General features: G+C 42.5%; 1 protein-coding gene across 1 annotated transcript in view; it reads right to left on the bottom strand.

The window, feature by feature from the left end:
* Positions 1-957: 957 nt before the first annotated feature.
* Positions 958-22,931, bottom strand: part of Ces2 (carboxylesterase 2) — a 40,834-nt gene continuing 18,860 nt past the window's right edge. The window contains exon 12 of the mRNA XM_040740784.1: positions 958-1,272. Within this exon, the coding sequence (XP_040596718.1) occupies positions 1,086-1,272 (187 nt within the window). The 3' untranslated portion in view covers positions 958-1,085. The remainder of the gene's footprint in view (positions 1,273-22,931) is intronic.

The following is a 22,931-nucleotide window of genomic DNA, read 5'->3' as shown; positions in this document are numbered from 1 at the left end:
AAAACAATCCACACTCAAGCTAATAAAATGAGACAATTATTAAAGTCTAAAACATATTATAACTCCCTGTGGGGAGTTTAGTGTGTATATAGAGGACTGTAAAGCAGAGACAAACTAACAGTAGGAATGTCATAAATGCCCTACATAGAGGATGGAATAAACCCTCATGGTCAGTCCCACTAACAGCAGGGACCTAACCTTGTATTTGGAATGCCATTGTTTATACTTTGTACCAGGAAAGAACACAAGATGTAATCCTTGAGACCTGTAGCCAGAGACCTGTTTCTCACCACACAGTAAATCTTTGGGTGTCATGAGCAAGGATTTCTAAATATAAAAAAACTGTACATTTTTACTGCTTGTAATTTAGTTAGTTTTATGATTTTATTTGGTTTCTGAGATGTGGGTCTTGTTATCTTGCCCTGGGTTTAAGTAATCCTGTCTCAGCCTCTAAACATCTGAGGCTACAGACATTCAGAGTCCAATTTGTAGTTTTTTATCTATTGGGAACAGCATTGTGAAATTAAGTAGGCAATAGGGCTTGGGGAAATCAGGTTTTATATTGGTAACTCAGAAATATGAGAAGGCCTAAACTTCCTGAGAGAGGATATGGTATTTCTTATAGTCAATAGTGTCTGAAGCTTCTAATTCATTTGAAGAGGATCTGAGGCTTGGAAAAGAGGAGATAGAGGATGGGGAGAAGATGGTGAGCAGAAGGAAGAAGGGAAGGAAGGAAGGAAGGAAGGAAAGAAGGAAGGAAGGAAGGAAGGAAGGAAGGAGGGAAGGAAGGAGGGAAAGAAGGAAGGAAGACAAAAGGAAAGACAGAGTCTAAGATAGTGAAGTGTTAAAGAAGATGAGGTAAACACACATCCATATGGTTGTGGGACCATTTATTTAATCTGATAAAATGGATCCAGATGGATTAGAACTACATAGAAGGTTTGTCATACATGACTGAAAGAGCAAGTGCTGAGGTTAGAATGCTAATGTGAGTGTTGGAGTGCATAAAAATAATTAACTGGATGTTGTAATCTCAGGATTACTCCATCTGCCCTCACCCTGTGCATCTGTACTGTCAGAGGTGACTAAAGCTCTGAATGCTTGTCCTGAGCCCCCTTCAGCTCCTGGATCTTCTGTGGAAGAATCTTTGTCCAAAAATGCAGCTTTCTAGCTTTCAGGGCTCGACCCACAGCAGGCTGAATGTCCAGCTTCAAGTACTGGTCATCGTGGACCAACTCAGGCCAGTAGGGTAGACCCTCACTGTTGGGGTTCCTGTGGATAGGACACCAACAGGGAAGGGTGAGGTCAATCTAATCCAAAGCATGATTCAGAGAAATAGATGAGTAGACCAAGTTCCTGAGTATACAGAAGGACTGGTCTACTGATATAGAATACAAGTGTCTCTCACTAGTGTCTGCTTCATATGAAGCAATGGAAAATGTCTAGTTTTGTGACTCCCTCTTAGAGAGAAAATCTGAAGAACAGTACCACAACACTGTGACTCACCCACCAGGTTCTGTGGGATGAGCAGTAATGTAAAGCTCTAAGGTATCTGTCTAAGTGTGCCCTGGGTTGGAGAAGACTACAGTGTAATTAAACATCACACATGCTAATGGGGCACATGCACATGGGAGCCCTGGATGGAGACAAAACCATGGGAGGGTAAAGGAGGGGCGTGTTCTCACCCATGTCTTGCAAAGTTGGCCCAGTATTTCATCATCTTGTTCAGCAGCTTCTCCTCCTCAGTGAAGTCAACTGCAGACAGAAGGAGACAAGTCCTAGATACCTCATGCAGTTGCAACTCATGCTTTACTATAACAACCATAGCCTGAACCTGAATGCTCAGCCTGGTGTGAACTCTCTTTCCTCAGCACTCAGAACCCAGCATCCATGCTAGCCTCTACTTGAATTCTCGCAGGTTCATATCTACCCCAGTGTGCTGTCTTTCATTCTCGTACAAGCTAGAGGAGAGAGGTTTGTATTCTAATCCTGTTAAAATTTGTTTTGTTTATTTTACTTATTTTAGCTCAAAAATAGTAAACATGTGGTCCAGTTCAATCCCAGAGCCTCTAGTTCCTCAGCTGTTCTAAGAGTTCAGTAATCCCTCAGGAATCCATCAGGGGATCCATTCAGCTCAAGAGAAACAAGGAAGACTCACGTTTTAAGCCCCAGAAGCCAGAGCCAAAAACAAAGGGGGCATGATCCCCATGGTCAGCCCTAACATGGGATGGCCTGACATCCTTATTCTTGATGAAGCTGGACTGGTGCTGTAACTCATAGAAGTAGACAGGAGCATGAGAACCTGTGAGTGAAAGCACATGTTGATATACTGATTTCTCACAAAGAGATTTCCAACCTAACACTGGTGACAAGAAAACTTGCTCTAAAGTTATCTGAAATCACAGTGAGCTCCAGACTGGATCTTTGGAAACCTTTTTTTAAACAGTGACCCTGGCATTCCCAGATGAGTAGTTTTGACAAGACCCCAAGTGTAAATACCATATTTCCTCCTCTGGACCTGGATAAGACGTCACTCTTTTACACTTGAGTGTTTACTGAGGTAAGTGTCTTCAAATGTCTGGTATCAGAGACAAGATCAAGACATGTGCCAGGCTTGGAGACTACAGAGCTCGTCTGGGATCCACAGCTCTGAGCTCCCTCCATGTTTGGTCTTGATAAAGATGTACTCACGTTGAAAATATGCTACTTGGAGTGCAGGGATCACAAACATGAAGTCCTCCATTAACTCTCTGAACTGTGCTTGGAGGGTCTGGGGGTCCTCAATGTCCCCCATGTATTCTTGCATTAGCAAGTCACTACATTCAGGAGGCAGCATCTACATCAGGAGGAATCAGGAAGAGTGATGTACGGCAGGATCTTGAGTGGGTAAGCAACAGCCTCCTAATAAGGAATGTGGCCAAGGATGAGACAAGGGAATAGGGTAAAGGTACAAACTTTGGATATACCCACACAGAAGCACACACATACACAGCTTTTATTTCTGATCTGGTCATGATATCTCAGAAGAGAATATGGGGATAATTATAATAATTATTATTAATGATTTTCTAAGACTAATCATTAATAATAAAAAATAATACCAATAATAATTCTATCAGGATATGAAACAAGGTCTCTCACCATGTGTGCTGCTCTGCTCTTCAGAAAAGCTGGCAAGGTCTCTCTGGTTATGTTCTTTATGGCATGATCAAGGCCCATGAACTAGGAAATAGAGAACAGTCTTAAGTACAGGATGGGTTGGATCTAGATCAAAGTATCCCTGATTTCCCACCACCCACAATTTCAGTTTAGGCATACAGAGACTTAGAACTCAGCCTTACCAAGGGGACTCCCCAGCCACAGTCGTCACTGTCTACACCAATGATGCTGGGGACAGGGTGGAAATCCACAGAGGCCAACAGCTCCCGAGGGTGCCTAGGTAGGAACACCCCATCCACCACACCAGGGATCGTGATGAAGACCTATGGGGCACTAAGTGTCAGGGCTGAAGACCAATAACATAAATATTTGAATGCCTACTGTAAGAACCTAGTAGAATATAAAACAGAACTCCCATGCTATTTCCCCATTTCCTATCTCATCCCAGGCTTACTCCAGAAGAAACTGACATCAAAATTCGCCTAATTATTATTTCTGCCCACAGGATTAAAAGAACACCAAACCTTGGAGACCAGTTAACTGGATAGAATAGTAAGTACTGGCAACCCCACATCCTAGTGACCAGGTCCTCCAGTCTACACAATTCTCCCAACCTGGTTGATAGCCAGAATCTCTGCTTCAGTCTTGCCTCGTAGGCAGTGTACCAGGGCCTCTGAGTCCTTGGCCTCACATCCTGATAAGTTGGCTACGATCTGTAAATGGAACAGACACTAGTTTGCTCATCTGTCCCAGCAGGGAGCAGTTTCCTTTATTTCAAGTAAATGCCATTGCCTCTAAATACCACACCCTACTGTTTGTTGTATATGAAAGGACTCAAGGGGAACTGTTCACATTTTCAGTTGCCTAGCAGTGACAGCTGGGAAATGGATATTTGCATATTGTTTTGATTTGCTTTTTTGTGTGGTATTCATGTGTGACAATGTGTGTGGTGTGTCATATTTTGCCTATGAAGGTCAGAGAACATCCTCAAATGTCATCTGTCACCTTACCTCTTGTATGCTTTGTCTACACCAGCTCAGCTGGACTATGACATTGCAAGGATTCTACTGTCTCTACTTCCCATCTGTCCACAGGAGCACTGGGTTTACTGAACATATATTACCACCTCTAGCCCTATGTGGTCTGTGGGGATTTGAACTTGGGACCACACAGTCGCACAGCAAATGTTTATACCACCTGACTCTTTCCCTTAATCCATGTGTCCCAGTTAGATATTTTTGTCAACTTGACACAAGCCAGGTTAATTTTGAAAGAGGGACTTCAACTAAGAAAATGTCTATATCAGATTGACTCGTATGTGAGTCCAGGCATTTTCCTGATAAATGACTGGTACAGAAGGGTGCATCCCACAATGGATAGTGCCACCATGGGCAGGCGTCCTAGTTTGTATAAGAAAGCAAACTGAGGAAGCCATGTGTTACATGTCAGTAAGCAGTGTTCCTCCCTGTCCTCTGTTTAATTCTCCAGGGTCCTCTCTGAGTGTCCACTCTGACTTTCCTTCAAGATGGACTGTTAACTGTATGCTGAAGTAAATGAAATAAACCTTTTTCTTCCCCAGTAGCTTTTTGTCATGGTCTTTATCACAGCAATAAAAGCAAACTAGGAAACCATGAGGAATAATTTTGCCAATGGTGGAAGCAATGTGCACAGCTTTGCTGTCATATAATATTCTCAGCACACATAAAGCAGAGGGGATGGATTCTAAATATTTCAGATATTACTGGAAAGAAGCAAGCAATTTCCCATTATCCTTGGTTTCCTCAATTAACAGATTAACAGAGTACCAGAGGCAAGCACTGAGATAGCAAAGTAGGGGCTAAGATTGACAAGGACACTCACTGTGCAGACCACGTCAGATGTGTCAGAAATTAGGTCAGGCAGCACGGCTACTCCGCTCTGCATAATGGCTCCATGGAAGAGTCCTTTGGACATGGGGGAAACAACAAGTGAAGACACACTTGTGCCTCCTGCTGACCCACCAAAAATAGTGACCCGGCCAGGGTTGCCTCCAAAGTAGGCAATATTTTGCTGGACCCAGTGTAGGGCAACCACTTGATCCAGGTAGCCCCAGTTGCCTCTGGCATGCTCGTCTCCAGAGCTGTGAAGTAGCAGGAACAGGAATCAGAAGTCTGTAAATGTTCTACTCAGCTCCCATTTCTCATCCCAATCCCAGGCTCACCTGAAGAAGCCAAGGATACCCAAGCGATACTGGATAGAGACAATTACTATTTCCTCAGTAGCTGCCAATATGGATCCATCATTCATGGAAGCCATTCCCATAACAAGTGCACCACCATGGATCCACACCATCACCTGGAGACATAAACACAGACCTCAGAAACCACACCCAGCCCAAGCTCAACTGGAGTGCCTATTATATTATCAACTGCTTTTTCTCTGTGCAGGTTGACATACACAGATATCCTCAGGATTTCAGGATATGGCCCACTGATGGAGTATTATAGGCCTAAAAGCATATTTCTATTCACACTTCCCCAACAGGATACCTCAGCATGGATTGATGGCTCTAGATCTAAAGTAAAGTCATCATAACTCTCAGACCATCAAAGTAGAGTCTCCATGTGTGTCTTTCCTGACTGCTAATCAGAAGGGATATCAGATTCCATTTGCACCAAAGATTATCTTGAGCAAGAAATTTTGGTGATGTCAATATACCATCCTTGAGCTCATTCCAGAGTGAGTCTACCAAATTGAAGATGATAGAAGAATTCCTGGTTTAACGAAAGACCTAGAGCCTTTTACCTCTCAGAACCCCAGAGAGTCACTCACCCAGGTTTAAGCAACTGACCATGGCTGAGATGACCTTTTTGAACCCAATAAATAAGACTATTAATCAGGGTCTACACTGCAGTGGAGCTCATAATTGCTTTCTCCTTTCCAATCTTCCAGAAAAAGAAGCATCCTCTTCCCCAGCTGTTCACAGCCTGACACTCACAGGTAGGTTAGAGTCCTCCTGGGCATGGGTTGGTGTGTAGATGTTGAGATACAGGCAGTCCTCAGACATACAGATGGGAGGCACAGTAATCTTCCTCTCCTTTGAAGCTTGTGAATTCCTTGTATCAGTCTGCAGACACCTGGGAAAATGGAAGATACTTAGTCCAAGATATGTGATATCAAACCTAATCTTAGTCTGAATCTTCTCTCATCGACCTTTAGATACTGCTTTCCATGATGCCATGCTAACATATGACCCCTATATAAAGTCCCTTACTACCAACATAAAGGCCATGTGGAAATGGGAATGTAGCAAGACTTTTAGGGAGGCCTCTGGTTGGATAGTAATATCCTGAATCAAGCTAGTATGTGGATACTGCTGGAACCCTTTATGGAAATAACTGTCTTCCTATACAGATATTCATCATTTCGGTACTACTTAATCTGTGTGGTGATCTCTTCACAGTTGAAATTATGTGTACCTGTTCCTTAATCCTTGGCACCTGGACACTGGATGGTCACAGTGACTATGAAGATTGGCCTTACTGCTCCTAACTGCAATACCTGGAGCTAAGTCCCTCAGGTGCCAAGCCTGGCACAGTTGTTCTTCTCTAATCCTTAACACGTTCACTGAAAAATGCCTGAGACTGCCCGTAGCACAGGCAGAAAGCTGCCCCAGAGCTGAGATGGAAGAAACACTGCAGTGTGGCCTAGCGCTCAGGCCTGGGGTCCCCTGGGCTCCAGAACTTACATGGCTGGCTCAGAAGTCCCATCCCTCACACCACTCCACGGCTCAGGGGGCTCAGGTGGGGCAAAGCGCAGTGGTCCTACAGGTGGCTTGGCAAAGGGAATTCCCAGGAAGGTGTAGACACCGAGTGCCCCATCTTTCACATGGACAAGGCTTCCTCTCACCTGCCCAGTGTGTGTGTTCCTGATGGGGCTTGCCGAGTCCTGTCCTGTAGGTGGAGAGATGCCATCAGCTGTCACCACACTTAGGAATTCCTACCTCATCATCACCATGGTACATGGGGAAGGTAACTGAGTCCTCTCAGTTCAGCTGTGGAATGTAGAGATGAGGCCTTCTGGATTACTTAGCAGTGGAAACATTGTCCATTGGCCCTCTTGAAAATGTAGAGGACACTTCTCTAGTCCACAAGGTGATAGGTTGTTAGTTCCTTGGCATTATGAAGGAATTATTATCATTAGCCACATTCACTAGGAGCTCTAGGCATAACCACACACAGAGGAGGGACATGACCCTCCTGCTCATCTTTCCCTGATAACTCCTCAGTACAAGGTAACATTGCACATCTCTGACCCTCCTTGTCCACATGGTCCATCCTATGGACTTTAGTAGGGGCTTTATAAGGTACAAAGTTCCCTAGCTTTCATCTGTCATCTCCACCAGCTCCTCTATCCCAGGTACCTTCCCTCCCACTAGCTCAGCCTCTGACACCAGAACTGGGACAAAACTGACCCTGGTCCCCCCTGCTCACTCAGACAATCTCACCATGCACATGGAGGAGGGAAGCAGGAGCCCACAGGCCACAGCATTCAGCCAGCCATGAAGTCTATCCAGTAGCATGGTTGAATCCCAGGCCTAAGTTTGTCCTGCTACAAGATGACAGTCTCACAGAAACAGGAAACAGAGCAGGCAGCACTTTATACCTTTCAGGGTGAAGGTGTCGAAATTTAGTTGAGCTGGGCAAAGTTCTTATTGCAAGAAAACTGGTAAGGCAAAAGGCACAGGGAGCCAATAGACAGCAGGCAGGACAAAGCCACCTCTGCAGTTTCTGCTACTGCTCTGGTCTCTTGGATACACACATCATGCCTTCTGAAATCCTTCTGGTATACCAGGGTCCCTGTCCTTGAACATGGAGTCACCACAATCCCTGGACCTTTACGCACCAATAAATGTGGGTTCTGGAGTTAAGATGAGGGGGCTGAAAGCTGTAGCAGGAGAAGGCACGGGGCTTCCGTGAGTAGGCACACTCAAGATGTCACAGACGGAGAGAAGTGAAAGTGCCGGAGCTCGGAGTGTGACCTTCACTGTCAGGAGTCCTCTGTGCAGTCAGGACTCTAGAGCAGTGAGTCCACCCTCAGCGTCTTTTGTCTTTTATGGTGCCCTTAGGATCTGCAGGTCCCCTCCCTGTTAGGTCATAGCAGTTTCTTTAAATGACACTGAAATTGTGGCTCCTCCTCTTGTAATTGCAACAGGAGTTCAATAACACCTTCAGGCTCTAGTGCAATAGTTCTCAACCTCAATAACGCTTTAACACAGTTCCTCATGTTGTGGGGATCCCCAAATGGTTACTTCATAAAAATTATTTTCCTTGTTATGAATCACAATATAAATATCTGGCGTACCACTTCTGTGAAAGGCTCCCATAGTGGTCCTGGCCCACAGATTGAGAAGCACCGCTCTAATGGAAATCCCAGGAATCAGCCCTCCTGCACTCAAAGGAAGGGCTTTTCTCTCCACCCAGCTCCTGGGCCCAGCTGAAGCTCCTCCTCAACTCTCTGCTTCTCTGTTGAAGATTGGCATTACAAGAATCGTTTTGGTGATGCCCTATCGTTGGCAAGACCATTAATGAAGCCTGAAAAAGATAGTATCTTTGAATGGGACTGGTTTGTCATATACAGGGGTCTTGTGAGCATCAGGATTGAGGGGAGCATGGAGAGAGCCCTTTAATGACAAAGAGAAGATGCTTTGGGGGAATACAGGAACAGATTGAGCACCATGTGTCGTTTTTGTATAATGGAATAAAGAATAAGAGAAAGCTTTTAATTGGGGGCCCGAAACAGTTTAGAGACAACAATAAAGTCAGAATGTAAATTAATAATATGGGAGACGATGAGAATTATTATGTGACAGGGAACCAAAGAGTTCATGGAGATCTGTGTAAGTTAGAAGTAGCCTCCCATGCATGGACAGGTACTCAGAGAGACAGAGGTAGGATGCTCTTCTCCTGGACATTTCTAGACCTTCTGATGCTCCCATCCCACCTCCAGTGCACACCTCACAGTCGAACATATTCACAGGTGTCCTGAGTATGTGACGTGAACATCATAATATCTCCAGTCCAGGGGCACAGGGAGAAACTTCAACAGATTGCAACAACACACACACACACACACACACACACACACACACACACACGGTGGGGAAGAGGAAATGAAGAGATGACAGAAAGTCACCTAAGGACCTAAAAAACTTACATGCTTTAAATCTGGGTGGAGATAAGTGTTTGGACACCATAGGTTTGTTACCTCTTCTTTACCTCAGAAAATGTCCTGTTTGGATGTTGTGCAGTCTGGACTAGTCCTGATCCTCTCTGCCTGGGAAGGCCAGGAGACATTGAGTGAGAATCTCCTTCTTCTGTGTGTGTCATCTCTACAAGCTCCCACCTCCCTGGTACCTCCCCTCCCTCATAACCAGATTCTGACATTGCAGAATTTGGCAGACCTGATCAGTTGCAATAAGAAAAGTTAAAAGACTTGCCTAGTGAATCTTCTTTTGCAACCCTCCTTCATCTGACCCACAAGAATCAGCATCTTTGGTGCCATCTTTGTGGATGAGGACAGGGCAGCATTCACTTACAGTCACCCAACAGCAACTTTTGAACATCTTTCTGAGTCTGTGTGCTCACCCTGTCCCTGTGACTTGCTGCCTACACACAATGGCCTAGCAGACAGCGTCTTTGTCCATGTGTCTCATGAAGGTGGTATGAGATCAGTGCATAAGACTGGGAGACTCAGGAAGAAGTCAACATATTTTACAGTAACAGACTGTAGAGGCCCAGGAAGAAGTCAACAGGTTCACACCGTGGGCATGAAGCTATTCTGGCTCAACTTCTGATGAGGGCCTGAAATTTGCTGGTAGACCCAGAGCACACCTTTGCTCTGGAATCCAACCTGTCATTGACTCAGGTTAGGTGCATGGTGAAGGGAACCCAGGGACCACTAAGGTCAACTGAGTTATTCAGGGCAAGTGGAACTTCAGTATGCATAATAACTCTCTTTTGAAACCTGCCAGACCACTATTCTAACCTAGGGAGTGACTGACAAACACATAGCTATCTGGTAGCACGAATATACTATATTATTATTATCCAAAAGTCCAGGGACAGCTCCAACTACAAAATCACTGAGGGAAAAGATCCATTTGCTCCTCTATTCCCTGACCTGCAGGTCCAACACAGCTCAGATCTCCTACTACTGAGCTGGCTCCTCAGTATGGGTGACCTCCTCCTGTATCAGTGATGCCTTGCTTAAGAGAAGACTGCTCTTGCTCTGTGGGCTTTGGTAGGAGCATTTTCAGTCAGTTCTCTCCTTCCACAATGTGGGTTCTGGGGGTTGAACTCTGGCCACCAGCTCGGAGACAGGCACCTTTATCTGCTGAGTCATTTCACAGGACTTGGCAAGGGAATTTGAGGAGACATTTCTACAGTTTCTTCTGATGTTTCTACAAGTTACTCCCTCTCTGAAGTCTCAGGATCTGACTCTGCAGAACTTAACCAGTTATTACTAAGGTTCTCTATGTACCCCTTAAGAGTCTTGTTCTGCAAATCCTGTAGCAGAGGAAGATCAAGGATTGTAGGAGCTGAAGGGATCAAAGACACCACAAGTAAATCCACACAGAATCAAATAACCTGGTTTCACTGCAGACCATATAGACTTAACCAACAACCAGGGAGCCTGCATAGAACTTACCTAGGCCTTCTGCATATATGTGACAATTGTGACGTTTTATCCCCTTGTGGGAGCATGGGCTGTCTCTCATTCTTTACAGACTTTTGGGGCCCTAGACCTCAAACTGGATTACTTTGCCCAGCCTTACTATAAGAAAGATGCTTAGCCTTAGTGCAACTTGATATGCCATGTTTTATTGACACCCATGGGAGGCCCGTCCTTTCATAAATGGACACACAGAAGAAGAGTGGATTGTGGGGAGAAGAGGGGAGATGTGCGGAAGGGATTGGAGGAAGAAGAGGGATGGAAAACTGACATCAGAATGTAAAATGAAAGAATAAATAGCTAAACAGATAATTTTTTAAAATCCTAAAAGGAAAAATAATAATAAAAATAAAATGAATTTACAAAACAAAAAAATAGCCTGGTCCAGAGTGAGGAGAAGCAGGAGCCCATAGACAATGGCATTTAACCAATTAGGAGTTATTCTGGTGAAATGATGGACTCCAAGGCTTGAGTCTGTGCTATAGCAAGGGACACTGTGTACCACTGACAGGAACAGAATAGAGGAACCTAGCTTAGGAATTTGGATCCAACGAGGAATAGGTGGAGTGTGTACTGGAACTGGACAAAGTCATTGAGCTGAACTGAGAAGGCAGAGGTTACTTGCTGCCTACAGGGGACAGTGGGAAACAGATAGGAACAAGCCATGCCCATCATTCCTGCTTCAACTTTAGCCTCTGCAGAAGGCACATCAGGGCTCCCAAGTTCCTTCTAGGATACCAGCAACCCTCCCTTTAACCTGGAGCCACCACGTTCTCAGTCCATTCAGTAACAAGTCCAACAGGTGTTGGGGTGGAAAGCTGTAACTGGAAATATCGGGGGGGGCTTCTCTAGGAGATGTGTGCTGAGAGTGGCACAGGAGAATGGATGCAGCTCTGAGAAAGGTGACATGGACAGAAGAAAACTGCATGAGCAAACCCGCCATCCTGAAAACTGCTCCCTGCTTCTAGGACTTACAGTTTCCAGAGTCCACATTCAGGATCCCTCATTAAGTCGACACATCACCCTCCTTCTCAAACATACCTGTCTTATTGAAACACACTGCAAACCTGACACCTCTGAAGTACTTATTCCCCCCCCCACCTCATCTCCATACTGCATTACTCCATGGACAGCTCCTACAGAAATCAAGTTCAGAGTTCTTTATCTACTCAACAAACATTGAATGGGGATATTTGGGTTCTATGACTGGTACTAGCTAGGCTTTCAGAGCCTGTAACACAGGTCTGTCCCAGTAGGAACTCCAGAATCATAAAGAACTCTGCAGGTTACATCCAAAGACTGCCAGATCAGGAGCAGCTCCCACCTAGCCCAGCCTGACTTTCTGGATGGTGTGGTGCGGGGATCAGTGTCAGACAGTCCTGGGAATCTGAGGATCAGTCTTGCCTCCACCTTTCCAGTCCCCAATATTCTTGGATACTCACGGCCTGGCACTGCAGAACTTCCTCCTTTCTCCTAGCATGGGACAGCTATGGCTTCTCTTGTCTCCTCCAGTCAGCAAGGCTTGCTGTCATTTCACTGCACCCCTCCAATGGCCACTTATCCAGTTTGTTGTTTCACGCCTCACTGATTGATGTTCTCTCTACTATGAATTTTCTGATGCAGGGACTTGGTGAGCTGTGGGGCTGAGAGATTCCCTGAGAGATGCTTCCATCTCTGGATGAAGGCACCAGCTCCTCCATTTTCTGTGTATCCTGCTGCTTCTTTCTGAGCTGGACTCTCTTCTTGTCAGGGGGAAATGTCATCTGACACTTACAGAACATCATGCACTGATGCTTTCCCAGATAAACTCCTCCTTGGGGCATTTCTGTGTATAGGGAATGGTTGCAGATATTTCCATATACATAAATAATCAATAGATAACAACAAAAAATAATTCTTCTGCAGCCCCAGGCTACCTCAACACTTGAAATAGCCATGGAAATGCCCAGATCGATCTGTTTCTTATTTTGAGACACCACTTATGAACAAAATACATAAATCAATGAATTGTTTTGAATAACAATCATGGTGATGTTTAATTTGTATATGTAGTGGGTAGATATATTATGGGGTTTTGACTTTATTAGTTGATCAGGGCCCTTAGGTTTATTCTAAAATAAATAATAAACAAGCCTTTAGTGCTGATTCTGAAAGCTTCTATGACTCATATTTATATAGGGAAGCTCAATGACCAATGTGATGATATTAATGATTTGGGATCTTTAGCCTGTGGCCACTGTAGGGTAAAAGGGTCACCAAAAAAAACCACATTGGTCCTGACACCAGAGTCAACTCTGCCGCTGACCAACTGAAACATGAAAGCAACCAATCCCTGGGAAGGAAACCAACCAAATGCTAATCCCCCTGATTCCAAACTAAGAGCCAGTGATAGAAACCCACCCAGAACTTGAAACCTGACCCAGTGAATGCAACACTTTATCCTTAACTCAGAACCAAAGAAAAACACCCTGACTTTGAAACCAGTGCCAAAGAAACACACTTTGTCCCTAGAATCAGAGCCAGTGAAAGAAATAAACCCTGGCCCTAAAATTAGAGCCAAAAGGCTGAAAAAGACCAGGGAAACAGTTTGCCCTGAAATCAGATATATGCCTAAGAGTGGAATTGCTGGGTCTTGTGGTAGACTGATTCCCATTTTCCTGAGGAATCTCCATACTGATTTCCAAAGTGGCTGCATGAGTTGGCACTCCCACCAGCAGTGGAGGAGTTTCCCCTCTCTCCACATCCTCTTCAGGATAAAATGTCATTGGAGTTTTTATTTTAGCCATTCTTAAAGGAGTAAGATGGTATCTCAGAGTTGTTTTGATTTGTAATTCCCAGATAGCAAGGGATGTTGAGCACTTTCTCAAGTTTCTCTCAGCCATTTTAGACAACTCTGCTGAGAATTCTGTTTACTTCTGTACCCCACTTTTTAATTGGATCTTTGGTGTTTTGCAGACTTGCTTCTTGAGTTCTTTGTAAATTTTGGAGATCAGCCCTCTGTCAGATGTGGGGATTGTGAATATCTTTTCTCAATCTGTGGTTTGCCTTTTTTTCTTGCTGACTGTGTCCTTTGCCCTACAGAAGCTTCTCAGTTTCAGGAGTTCCCATTTATTAATTGTGGATCTTAGTGTCTGCGCTACTGGAGTTATGTTCAGGAAGTGGTCTCCTGCACCAATTCGTGCAAGGGTACCTCCCACTTTCTCTTCTAAGAGGTTCAGTGTGGCAGGATTTATGTTGAGGTCTTTGATCCATTTGGACTTAAGTTTTTTGCAAGGTCTACCTGTCTATTTTTGTGCCAATACCAAGCTGTTTTCAGGACTACAGCTCTATAATAGAGCTTGAAGTTAGGAATGGTGATGCCTCCAGATGTTGCTTTGTTGAGCAGGGTTGTCTTGGCTATCCTTTGTCTTTTTTTTTTGCCATGTAAAGTTGATTATTCTTTCAAGGTCTATGAAGAATTGTGCTGGGATTTTGATGAGGATTACATTGAGTCTGTAGATTGCTTTTGTCAGGATTGCCATTTTTACTACATTGATCCTACCTATCCAAGAGCATGGGAGATCTTTCCATTTTCTGGTGTCTTCTTTAATTTCTTTCTTTAAAGACTCAAAGTTCTTGCAATACAGGTCTTTCACTTGTTTGGTTAGTGTTACCCCAAGGCATTTTATCTTGTGTGTGGCAATTGTAAAGGGTGATGTTTCTCTGATTTCTTTCTCAGCCCTCTTATCTTCTGTATATAGTAGGGCTACTAATTTTTTTTAGTTGATCTTGTATCCTGCCACTTTGATGAAGGTGTAAATCAGCTGTAAGAGTTCCCTGGTAGATTTTTTGGGTCATTTATGTAAACCATCATATCATCTGCAAATAGTGAAAGTTTGACTTCTTCCTTTCCAATTTGTATCCCCTTGATCTCCTTTGGTTGTCTTATTGCTCTAGCTAGAACTTCAAGTACAATATTGAAGAAGTATGGGAAGAGGGGACAGCCTTATCTAGTTCCTGATTTTAGCGGAATCGCCTTGAGTTTCTGTCCATTTAGTTTGATGTTGGCTGTTGGTTTCCTGTATATAGCTTTTATCGTGTTTAGATATGTTCCTGTTATCCCAGATCTCTCCAAGACCTTTGTCATGAAGCGGTGTTAGATTTTGTCAAAGGCTTTTTCCACATCTAGTGAGATGATCATGTGTTTTCAGCTTGTTTATATGGTAGATTACATTGATAGACTTTCGTATGTTGAACCAACCCTGCATCCCTGGAATGAAGACTACTTGATCATGGTGGATGAGTTTTCTGATATGTTCTTGGATCCGATTTGCCAGTATTTTATTGAGTATTTTTGCATCAATGTTCATGAGGTATATTGGTCTGAAGTTCTCTTTCTTAGTTGTGTCTTTGTGTGGCTTGGGTATCAATGTTATTGAAGCCTCGTAAAAAGAGTTTGGCAAAGACCCTTCTGCTTCATTGTGTGGAATACTTTGAGGAGAATTGGTATAAGCTGTTCTTTGAATTTTTTTTTTTGGTTGGGAGACCTTTGATGACTGCTTCTATTTCCTTAGGTGTTATAGGTCTATTTAAATTGCTTATCTGTTCTTGATTTAATTTTGGCAGGTGATATCTATCCAGGAATTCATCCATTTCCTTTAAATTTTCTAATTTTGTGGGGTACAGGTTTCAAAGTATGACCTGATGATTCTCTGGATTTCCTCAGTGTCTGTTGTTATGTCCCCCTTTTCATTTCTGATTTTGTTAATTTGCATGTTCACATTCTGCCATTTGGTGAGTTTGGATAAAGGATTGTCTATCTTGTTGATTTTTTCAATGAACCAACTCTTTGTTACACTGATTCTTCGTATTGTTTTCCTAGTTTCTGCTTTATTGATTTCAGCCCTCAATTTGATCATTTCCTGGCGTCTACTCCTCCTGGGGGAGTTTGCTTCTTTGTGTTCTATAGCTTTCAGCTGTGCTGTTAGTTCCCTAGTGTAACTATTCTCCAGTTTCTTCATGTGGGCACTTCCCCCGTAGCACTGATTTCAAAGTGTCCCATAGGTTTGGGTATGTTGTGTCTTCATTCTCATTGAGTTCTAGGAAGTCTTTCATTTCTTTTTGTATTTCTTCTTTGACTCAGGCATTGTGCAATAGCGCAATATTCAATTTCCATGAGTTTGTAGGGTTCCTGCAGTTTGTGTTGTTGTTGAACTCTGACTTTAAAGCATGGTGGTCTGATAAGATACATGGAGTTATTCCAACTTTTTTATACCTGAAACAGGAATTTTTAAGGACTATTCTACGCTATCTTGGCATACTGACAGCAATTGAGGCAAGGGAAGTTTTTGCCTAGTGGATAGCTTGGCCATGATAAAAAAACAACTCTATATGGAGGTTCTTCAATGCCCGTAATCCATTTTTTAAGTCAATTGTTGCTGCCGGGAGCAGATATGCCTTACTGTCATGAAATGCCTTAGGTTATTAAAACATTTTAAATGCAAATTCTATAGGCCTCTGAAGTGTTTGAAGACCACCTGTCTATTTAAAATATATCTCTGTTTAACCTTGAAAACATACCAAAAATGACTACAAGTTTGATTACTATAGATGACTTATTACTAACATGTATTTCTTAATTGTACATTACATTTTTAAATGAGTTCCATAGGTACAACACCTTACACAGAGTTGAAACCTACATAAAACACAACAAAAATAACCTATAATTTGTATCAATATACAAAAATCCATACCAAGCATAAATATTTTGTTGCTTTTTTACTAAAATATATTCAAGGGTCTATCCTTTCTCTTATCATTCCCATATCCCTCATTGTCCTTATCAGAAAGAAGTCCTTGAATGCAACCTCCTTTGCTTAGTTTCTTCCAAACTATGAGCAATAGAAGCTTGTTATTTAATATGACAAACATGCATCAAATTACCGAAAACCATCCACCTACCTCTTGAGAATGCATCATGTTCTAACTGCTTCCTGCTTTACAGACATGGTGCCATACTTAGGGGACCCTGAGAAAATTAAGTCAGCAAAGTACTATGCAGGATCCAGATACCCTGGAAAATTGCAAGTTTTATGTGGTTTATTTTTAAACTGTTCATTTCTTTACTGTCAATACCTATTTTTATACTGCATCTGTTTATAGGTTTTCTCAGTCTGGATTGCTTTATTGTGTACCTTAAATGTTCTCTGTGAGGCAAATCTGAAAGGTCATGCCAGCCACCGCATGACTCAGCGTAGTGCATGGCGCTGGCACATGGTGCTGGTGGCTGACTTCCGCTGGCAAGCAGCAGCTGAGAGCTGTGTCTCTGTGTACTGCTGAGCACCAGCCAGCCTGAAACACTGCAGGAGTAGGAGTCCACATCCAGCTCCTTGTCAAAAATTTTTCTTAGCTTTCTCGGTCCCTGGGTTTGGATATTTGAGCCTCCACATTGGAAGTCATATGTAGTTGAACTTTCCTTCTGGCTGCCAGCTCAGAAAGAATGATACAGAGACTTATTAATTATGAAAGCTCGGCATTAGCTTGGGCTTGTCCCACTAGTGCTTATAACTTAAATTAACCCGCTTTTATTAATCTCTCCTGCACTTCATTCTCTCTTCCTAATTCTCACTCTGCCAAGAAGTCCCATCTATATCTAATGCCTAGCTATTGACCATTCAGCACTTTATTAAATCAATCATAGCAATATATCTTCACACAGTATGCAAATATACCACAACAAGCAGCACCTACACCTTGATGTTCAGCCTGCCATGTGTTATTCCATGAAGGAAGTCAAAAGGCTGAAGTTCTGAACCAATATTCTGTCCCAGAAGATCCAGGAGATAAAGGGGGCTTTCAACTAGCACACAAAGCTGTAATGCCCTGTGTGTGGACTTGAGTACAGGTAAAAGCATCCTAAGAGTCTAATACCATTGAGGAGCCTGAGCTAAAATCCCCTAAATTTGTCCATAAACAACATGCATCATATACTCTGTGCTTGTCACTCTTTACTCAAACTTCTAGGTCATCTATACTAGACCCACTGGACAAATATTTTCATAATATTGTGGAGGTAAAAGCCCCAGATGCCCCATCTGTTTTAACACTCCATTGAGATAAAAGTTCTTCTCTCTGCCTCTCCTTTTCTCCAAGCTTGAACTCTACTCAAATAAATCAGAAGCTTTTTGAACCATCAACTCCTTGTAGTGGTATTTAGTAGAACCATATCCTTTTAGTCTTAGGGTGGATAAACACAGCCCACAATGGTATCAGAATGTAACCAATATGTGAAAACCAAAGATATGTGCCAACATTTATCCACTTTTTGATTTTGTTTATTTATATGAAGCAGAGCTGGCCTTCTTTTTCATCTCATGGGTGACCAATGAGTTCATCTGGGTGTGGTGACTGGGTGAGAGGTTGTGAGAGGTTGCTTACAGGAGCATGGAGAATTCAAAGGCCACCCCAGCTGCATCCCTAGAGATCTATGGTGGTTTTCACACAGCTTAACAGATCCAAGTGTCTCAGCTCTTTAGCAGTCTATTGTTTCAGAGTTGACTGTCATGGATTACGTGACACAGTTGTGGGTTCACCTGAGTCTGTTGAAAGAAAACTCAGAGACACTTAAGAATGAATTTAGCCATTGTGGCTGCAGGGAACATCATCTTTGAGGAACTGCCAGACATTCCCTATGTCCGGGGTATTTTATTTTCTCTACATTTACACTTTAGTCAGTTGATTACCATATCTTACAACAACTTGACAATGCCATGAGCAAAGGCTCTATTCATAGTTACCACAATTTTCTGGGTTTTCTGAAGCAAGTTTTGTATAGGCCTTTGTCTCCTTGGGAAATTCCCAAATAAGGTTCACATAGGGGTCGAGTGTTGGTGACACACATCTTTAATCCCAGCACTTGTGAAGCAGAGGCAGGTGGATCTCTGTGAGTTCAAGGCCAGCCTGGTCTACAAAGCGAGGATAGGCTCCAAAGCTACACAAAGAAACCCTATCTCAAAAAACAAAAAACAAACAAAAAGGTTCACATAGGAGGACAAAACTTATCCTGTCAACAAATAATGGATTAGGCTCGGTGTTAACTCTCCAGAGTTAGGCCAGGTGCACTCAGCAGGTGGTTAGTATGACTGCAGCACCAGGCCAGTAAGATACCAGACTAGAGGATACCACTACAGCTGACATTTGAACAAACAGATGTTTGCAGGTTTGGAGCACAGGGTTAAAGAGAGACACCCAAGGACAAGACACACTCAAGCACAGAGTATTCCCTTAACATTAGCCATACATCTGATTTTGGAGGCTTCTGGAGTTACATTCTAAAAACCTCTTCTCTGTTGTTGAATGGATCGGATATGGTTGCTGATGGGCATTGGATAGAAATACACCAGGGATGTGAGACTATAAATATGGTTCACTGTCTTCCTTATGACACCCTTTAGGAGGGTTCCACATGTTGTGGTGACCCCCAACAATAAATTTTTTATTGTTACTTCATAATTGTAATTTTATTAATATTATGGATTATAATGTAAATATCTGATATGTGGGACTTATAATATGTGACCCACGTGAAAGGGTCCTTTGACTCCCTAAAGAGGCTATTACCAACAGGTTGTGAACCACTGAGCTAGCCCTGAGTTATTGTTGCTATGAGATGCACTATGTTTCACAACAGGAAGCAGCTGTGGGCCTCACCCAGGTAGAAATTTGTACCCAACAAGGTAGAGGTGGCAACTTTATCGGGCAGAGGTGAGGAGAGTCTGTGCTTACCAGGCTGATAAAGCCATGTCATAAGTTTGCTTTTTTATTGCACCCTCCCATAAACCACAGCATGGACTCTAAGTCATTTTGAATATCTGTAACTCTCAGCCCAAACATTACCCCAAATCATGGTGAGTTCCTTGTCACAAACCCAGCATGGAGGAAGGAGTAGGAACCAGGAAGCAGAAGGCTGCACTGGAGGTCCTGGATCTCTAAACAGGTGTGTGCAGAGGATCCTGCAGATGGGAAAAAATACAGATGGAAATGGGCAAAGACACTTGAAATTTATACCCAGGGATGGAGGTCTGCAAATGTCTACCCCGCAGACTGCAATACCCCCCACAGGATTTTGCAAGTTGTCTTTTGCTTCTCATTTGTTTCCTTTTCATTTTGTTTCATTCTTGGAATTTTAATTTTCCTTTTTTATTTCTTCAATTACATATTCAACATTTAAACTATGTTTTTAACTCCATAAGACTGTGTATATTCTATAGTTTCTCTTGTTGTAAGTAGTGAGTTTTATTTCATTGTAGCAAAAATAGGAGAAATTATTACAGTATTTCTATATTTGTGAAATGTGTTTTGTATCCTAATATATGACCTATTTTATAGGAAAATCCCAAGGGCTGCTGAAAAGAATGTTTATTCTGTAGTATCTGGGTGGAAAATTGTATAGGGAACTGTTAAGTCCATTTGTTGTATGATATTACTTAAATTATATTTTTCTGGATTTCGTGTGTGTGTGTGTGTGTGTGTGTGTGTGTGTGGTTTCCCTAATTACACAGCTCCTATTTATCCCTCTGCCATTCTGTACCCACACTACTGGCAAGCTCCCACTAAAATCAAATTTAGATACATGTATGTCCACCTGACAAACATTTTCAGGCCCTGTTGTTTCCAACACTGGGACTCTCTGAACTCTGAGAGCCTATGACATAGTTGAGACACTGACCCAAGAGCAGGAGTTTCAGAATCCCAGGGAACTCTGCTGGGACATATAAAGAATACAGGTTGAAGATTCTGAAACATCTCAGTATGAATTCCCGGATGAGAAGGTAAGCAACCTCAGACTTCAGAGACTCCTGAAGCCTAGCTTGCCTTGGATCCTGCTGCCCAACTCCCAAGTCTAATTAATACACAACCCAGAACAGCAGGCTTTTTTCTTTAGTGGTTTGCAGCATTCCCACTGGCATGGTACAGCCATGGTTTCACCTGCTTCCTACGATTAAAGAATTCTACAGATTCAGTGTCTGCATCCAATAGTCTCTGTGTTCCCAGCCCTTACCAGGGGAGATTCTCTCTCCCTCCCCCTCCCCCTCTGCCTGTCCCTCTCCTAATCTCTCTCTGTCTGTTTGTCTCTCCTCTCTCTCTCTCCAACCTAAGGAATGACTGTGCTAGTAGCCATGTCACAAGAACAGCAGATGGCAATTAAAATTCAGCTTGTCAGCCCACCAGGAGGAAAATTCTCTGATGGACAAGCTTCATTAAGCAAAGCCAGGAGGCTACAGACTCCAGAATATCTTTTGTTTTCATTGTAACTTCAATGTTGCTGCTACAATCTTTCCCTGGTGGTTTGTGGGGAGTCCCTCACTGTCTGTATTGTAGTGTGTTTATCCCATGAATACATCCCAATATACTGAGCACTTTTATCTGTGGACTATCAAGAAGATGATCCCTCCTTAATGTGCCTTGTCTAATAGTTATTACTAATGATAGCTTATACAGAATTTTGATACATAAAATGAATACAAGGAAATGCTACACAATTAGGACCCATGAGTTCCCCCAAGGAGCAGCTTTAGATCACAGTTCTGGTTATCAATCAAGGTAAACAACTGAATTTTCAAGGGAGTCAGGCTGGCTCTGATTCTCTTAATACTGAAAAGATGCAGTCGAAGAGTTCCATGTGTACCATTTAGAAGAAAAAAAGCTTTAAAATAACTTGAGGTTAGACCACATGCCTTGCTTTTAAAGATAAACACCGCCAAAAAAAAACAATCTAAAAGTTTACAAGGACAAATACCTGAGCTTTATGATTTGTTGAGCTAGGGTTAAAAGTACAAAGCAAACCAATTTCTGTGTGCACTTGCCTTGCTAGGTCTGGTTGATAACCTGGGACAATGATTAATTATTTGCACAGATTCATGACTTCTGTTTTCTGATGTGGGTATATGCCCTGAAGACTCAAAGCTTGGCCAACTGACTGTTTTTTATATATAAGAATGTTAGGCCCTGGAACTCTGCAGGTGACAGGGAGCAGAGAATTGAGGTCTATAAACAGAAACTGCTTTTGTTCAGAAACACCATGGGGAAAGAAATTCTAACTGGTCTTGGCTAGAAAACCTAATTTGACTTTATAGCCCCAAGGAAAAGCTACAAGTTTCTTTAATGGTCAAGAGTTACGCACAGGACAGAAAGTACATTTTGAGATTTAGTGCATCATGGTACATTAAATATTATCTTCAAAAATGCTGACTTGAGCTGATGCTAAAAAGAGTTATGGTAGCTCAGAAATATTAACCAGAGAATTTACAGTACCCTAAGTATGTCTCCACCTGACTCATGACACTCTGTGGGTGTTGATGAGACCCAAAGAGAATCCAGAATTTATGAATCCTGATTACAAGGTGTTAGTTCAAAATGTTTATATAGGATATAAGTGCACAATTTTCCTTGAACTCTTCATTAGTTTAGGTTTATGACTCCTTTAAAATTCCTTATAAGAGTACCTTTCAAGATAGATAATAAAGGGTAAGTAATAAAATGATTGATTCTTTCTTTGCAACCACAATTTGCAGCCTGCCAGCGAGTTTACTGAGAAAAAATGCTCCTTCTTTGCTTTGTGACAAGTTACTTAGATATATTGCATGTGAGTTGTAAGGATGATTCTACTTTTATTCTTTTACTTGTAATCATTCACTTGAGAGGTGAAATGTAACCCACTTACGACTACTGTATTGCCTCAAAGATTTTGTTGGGGTATATAAACATTGGAAAGACAAAGACTGAGAGAAAATAAAGAAGGAATCCATCAGGAGCGCGTTTGAATGTTTTCTTTCCCCAAACCCTCAGATAGAAAAGTCTTAATGCACCAGTGTGGTGGATTGATTTCAAACCCTGGTGTTCTAGAGGCTATTTTCTCTAGGCTTCAATAGACTGGGTAATATAAGGTCCTCCAAGTTCAAAATTATGGAAGCAGTTTCTTTATATAGTCTGAATAGCCTGAGGAGTCTTCTAAATCATAGGCTGTTGTGTAGCATGATTTGGATGAAGGTCCTTGTGTGCTATGTCAACAATATGCC

Source organism: Mesocricetus auratus, unplaced genomic scaffold (assembly GCF_017639785.1).
Source record: "Mesocricetus auratus isolate SY011 unplaced genomic scaffold, BCM_Maur_2.0 Super-Scaffold_100714, whole genome shotgun sequence".
Taxonomy (NCBI): Eukaryota; Metazoa; Chordata; class Mammalia; order Rodentia; family Cricetidae; genus Mesocricetus; species Mesocricetus auratus.
The sequence above is the reverse complement of the archived record's forward strand: the minus strand, read 5'-3'. Positions and strand labels throughout refer to the sequence as shown.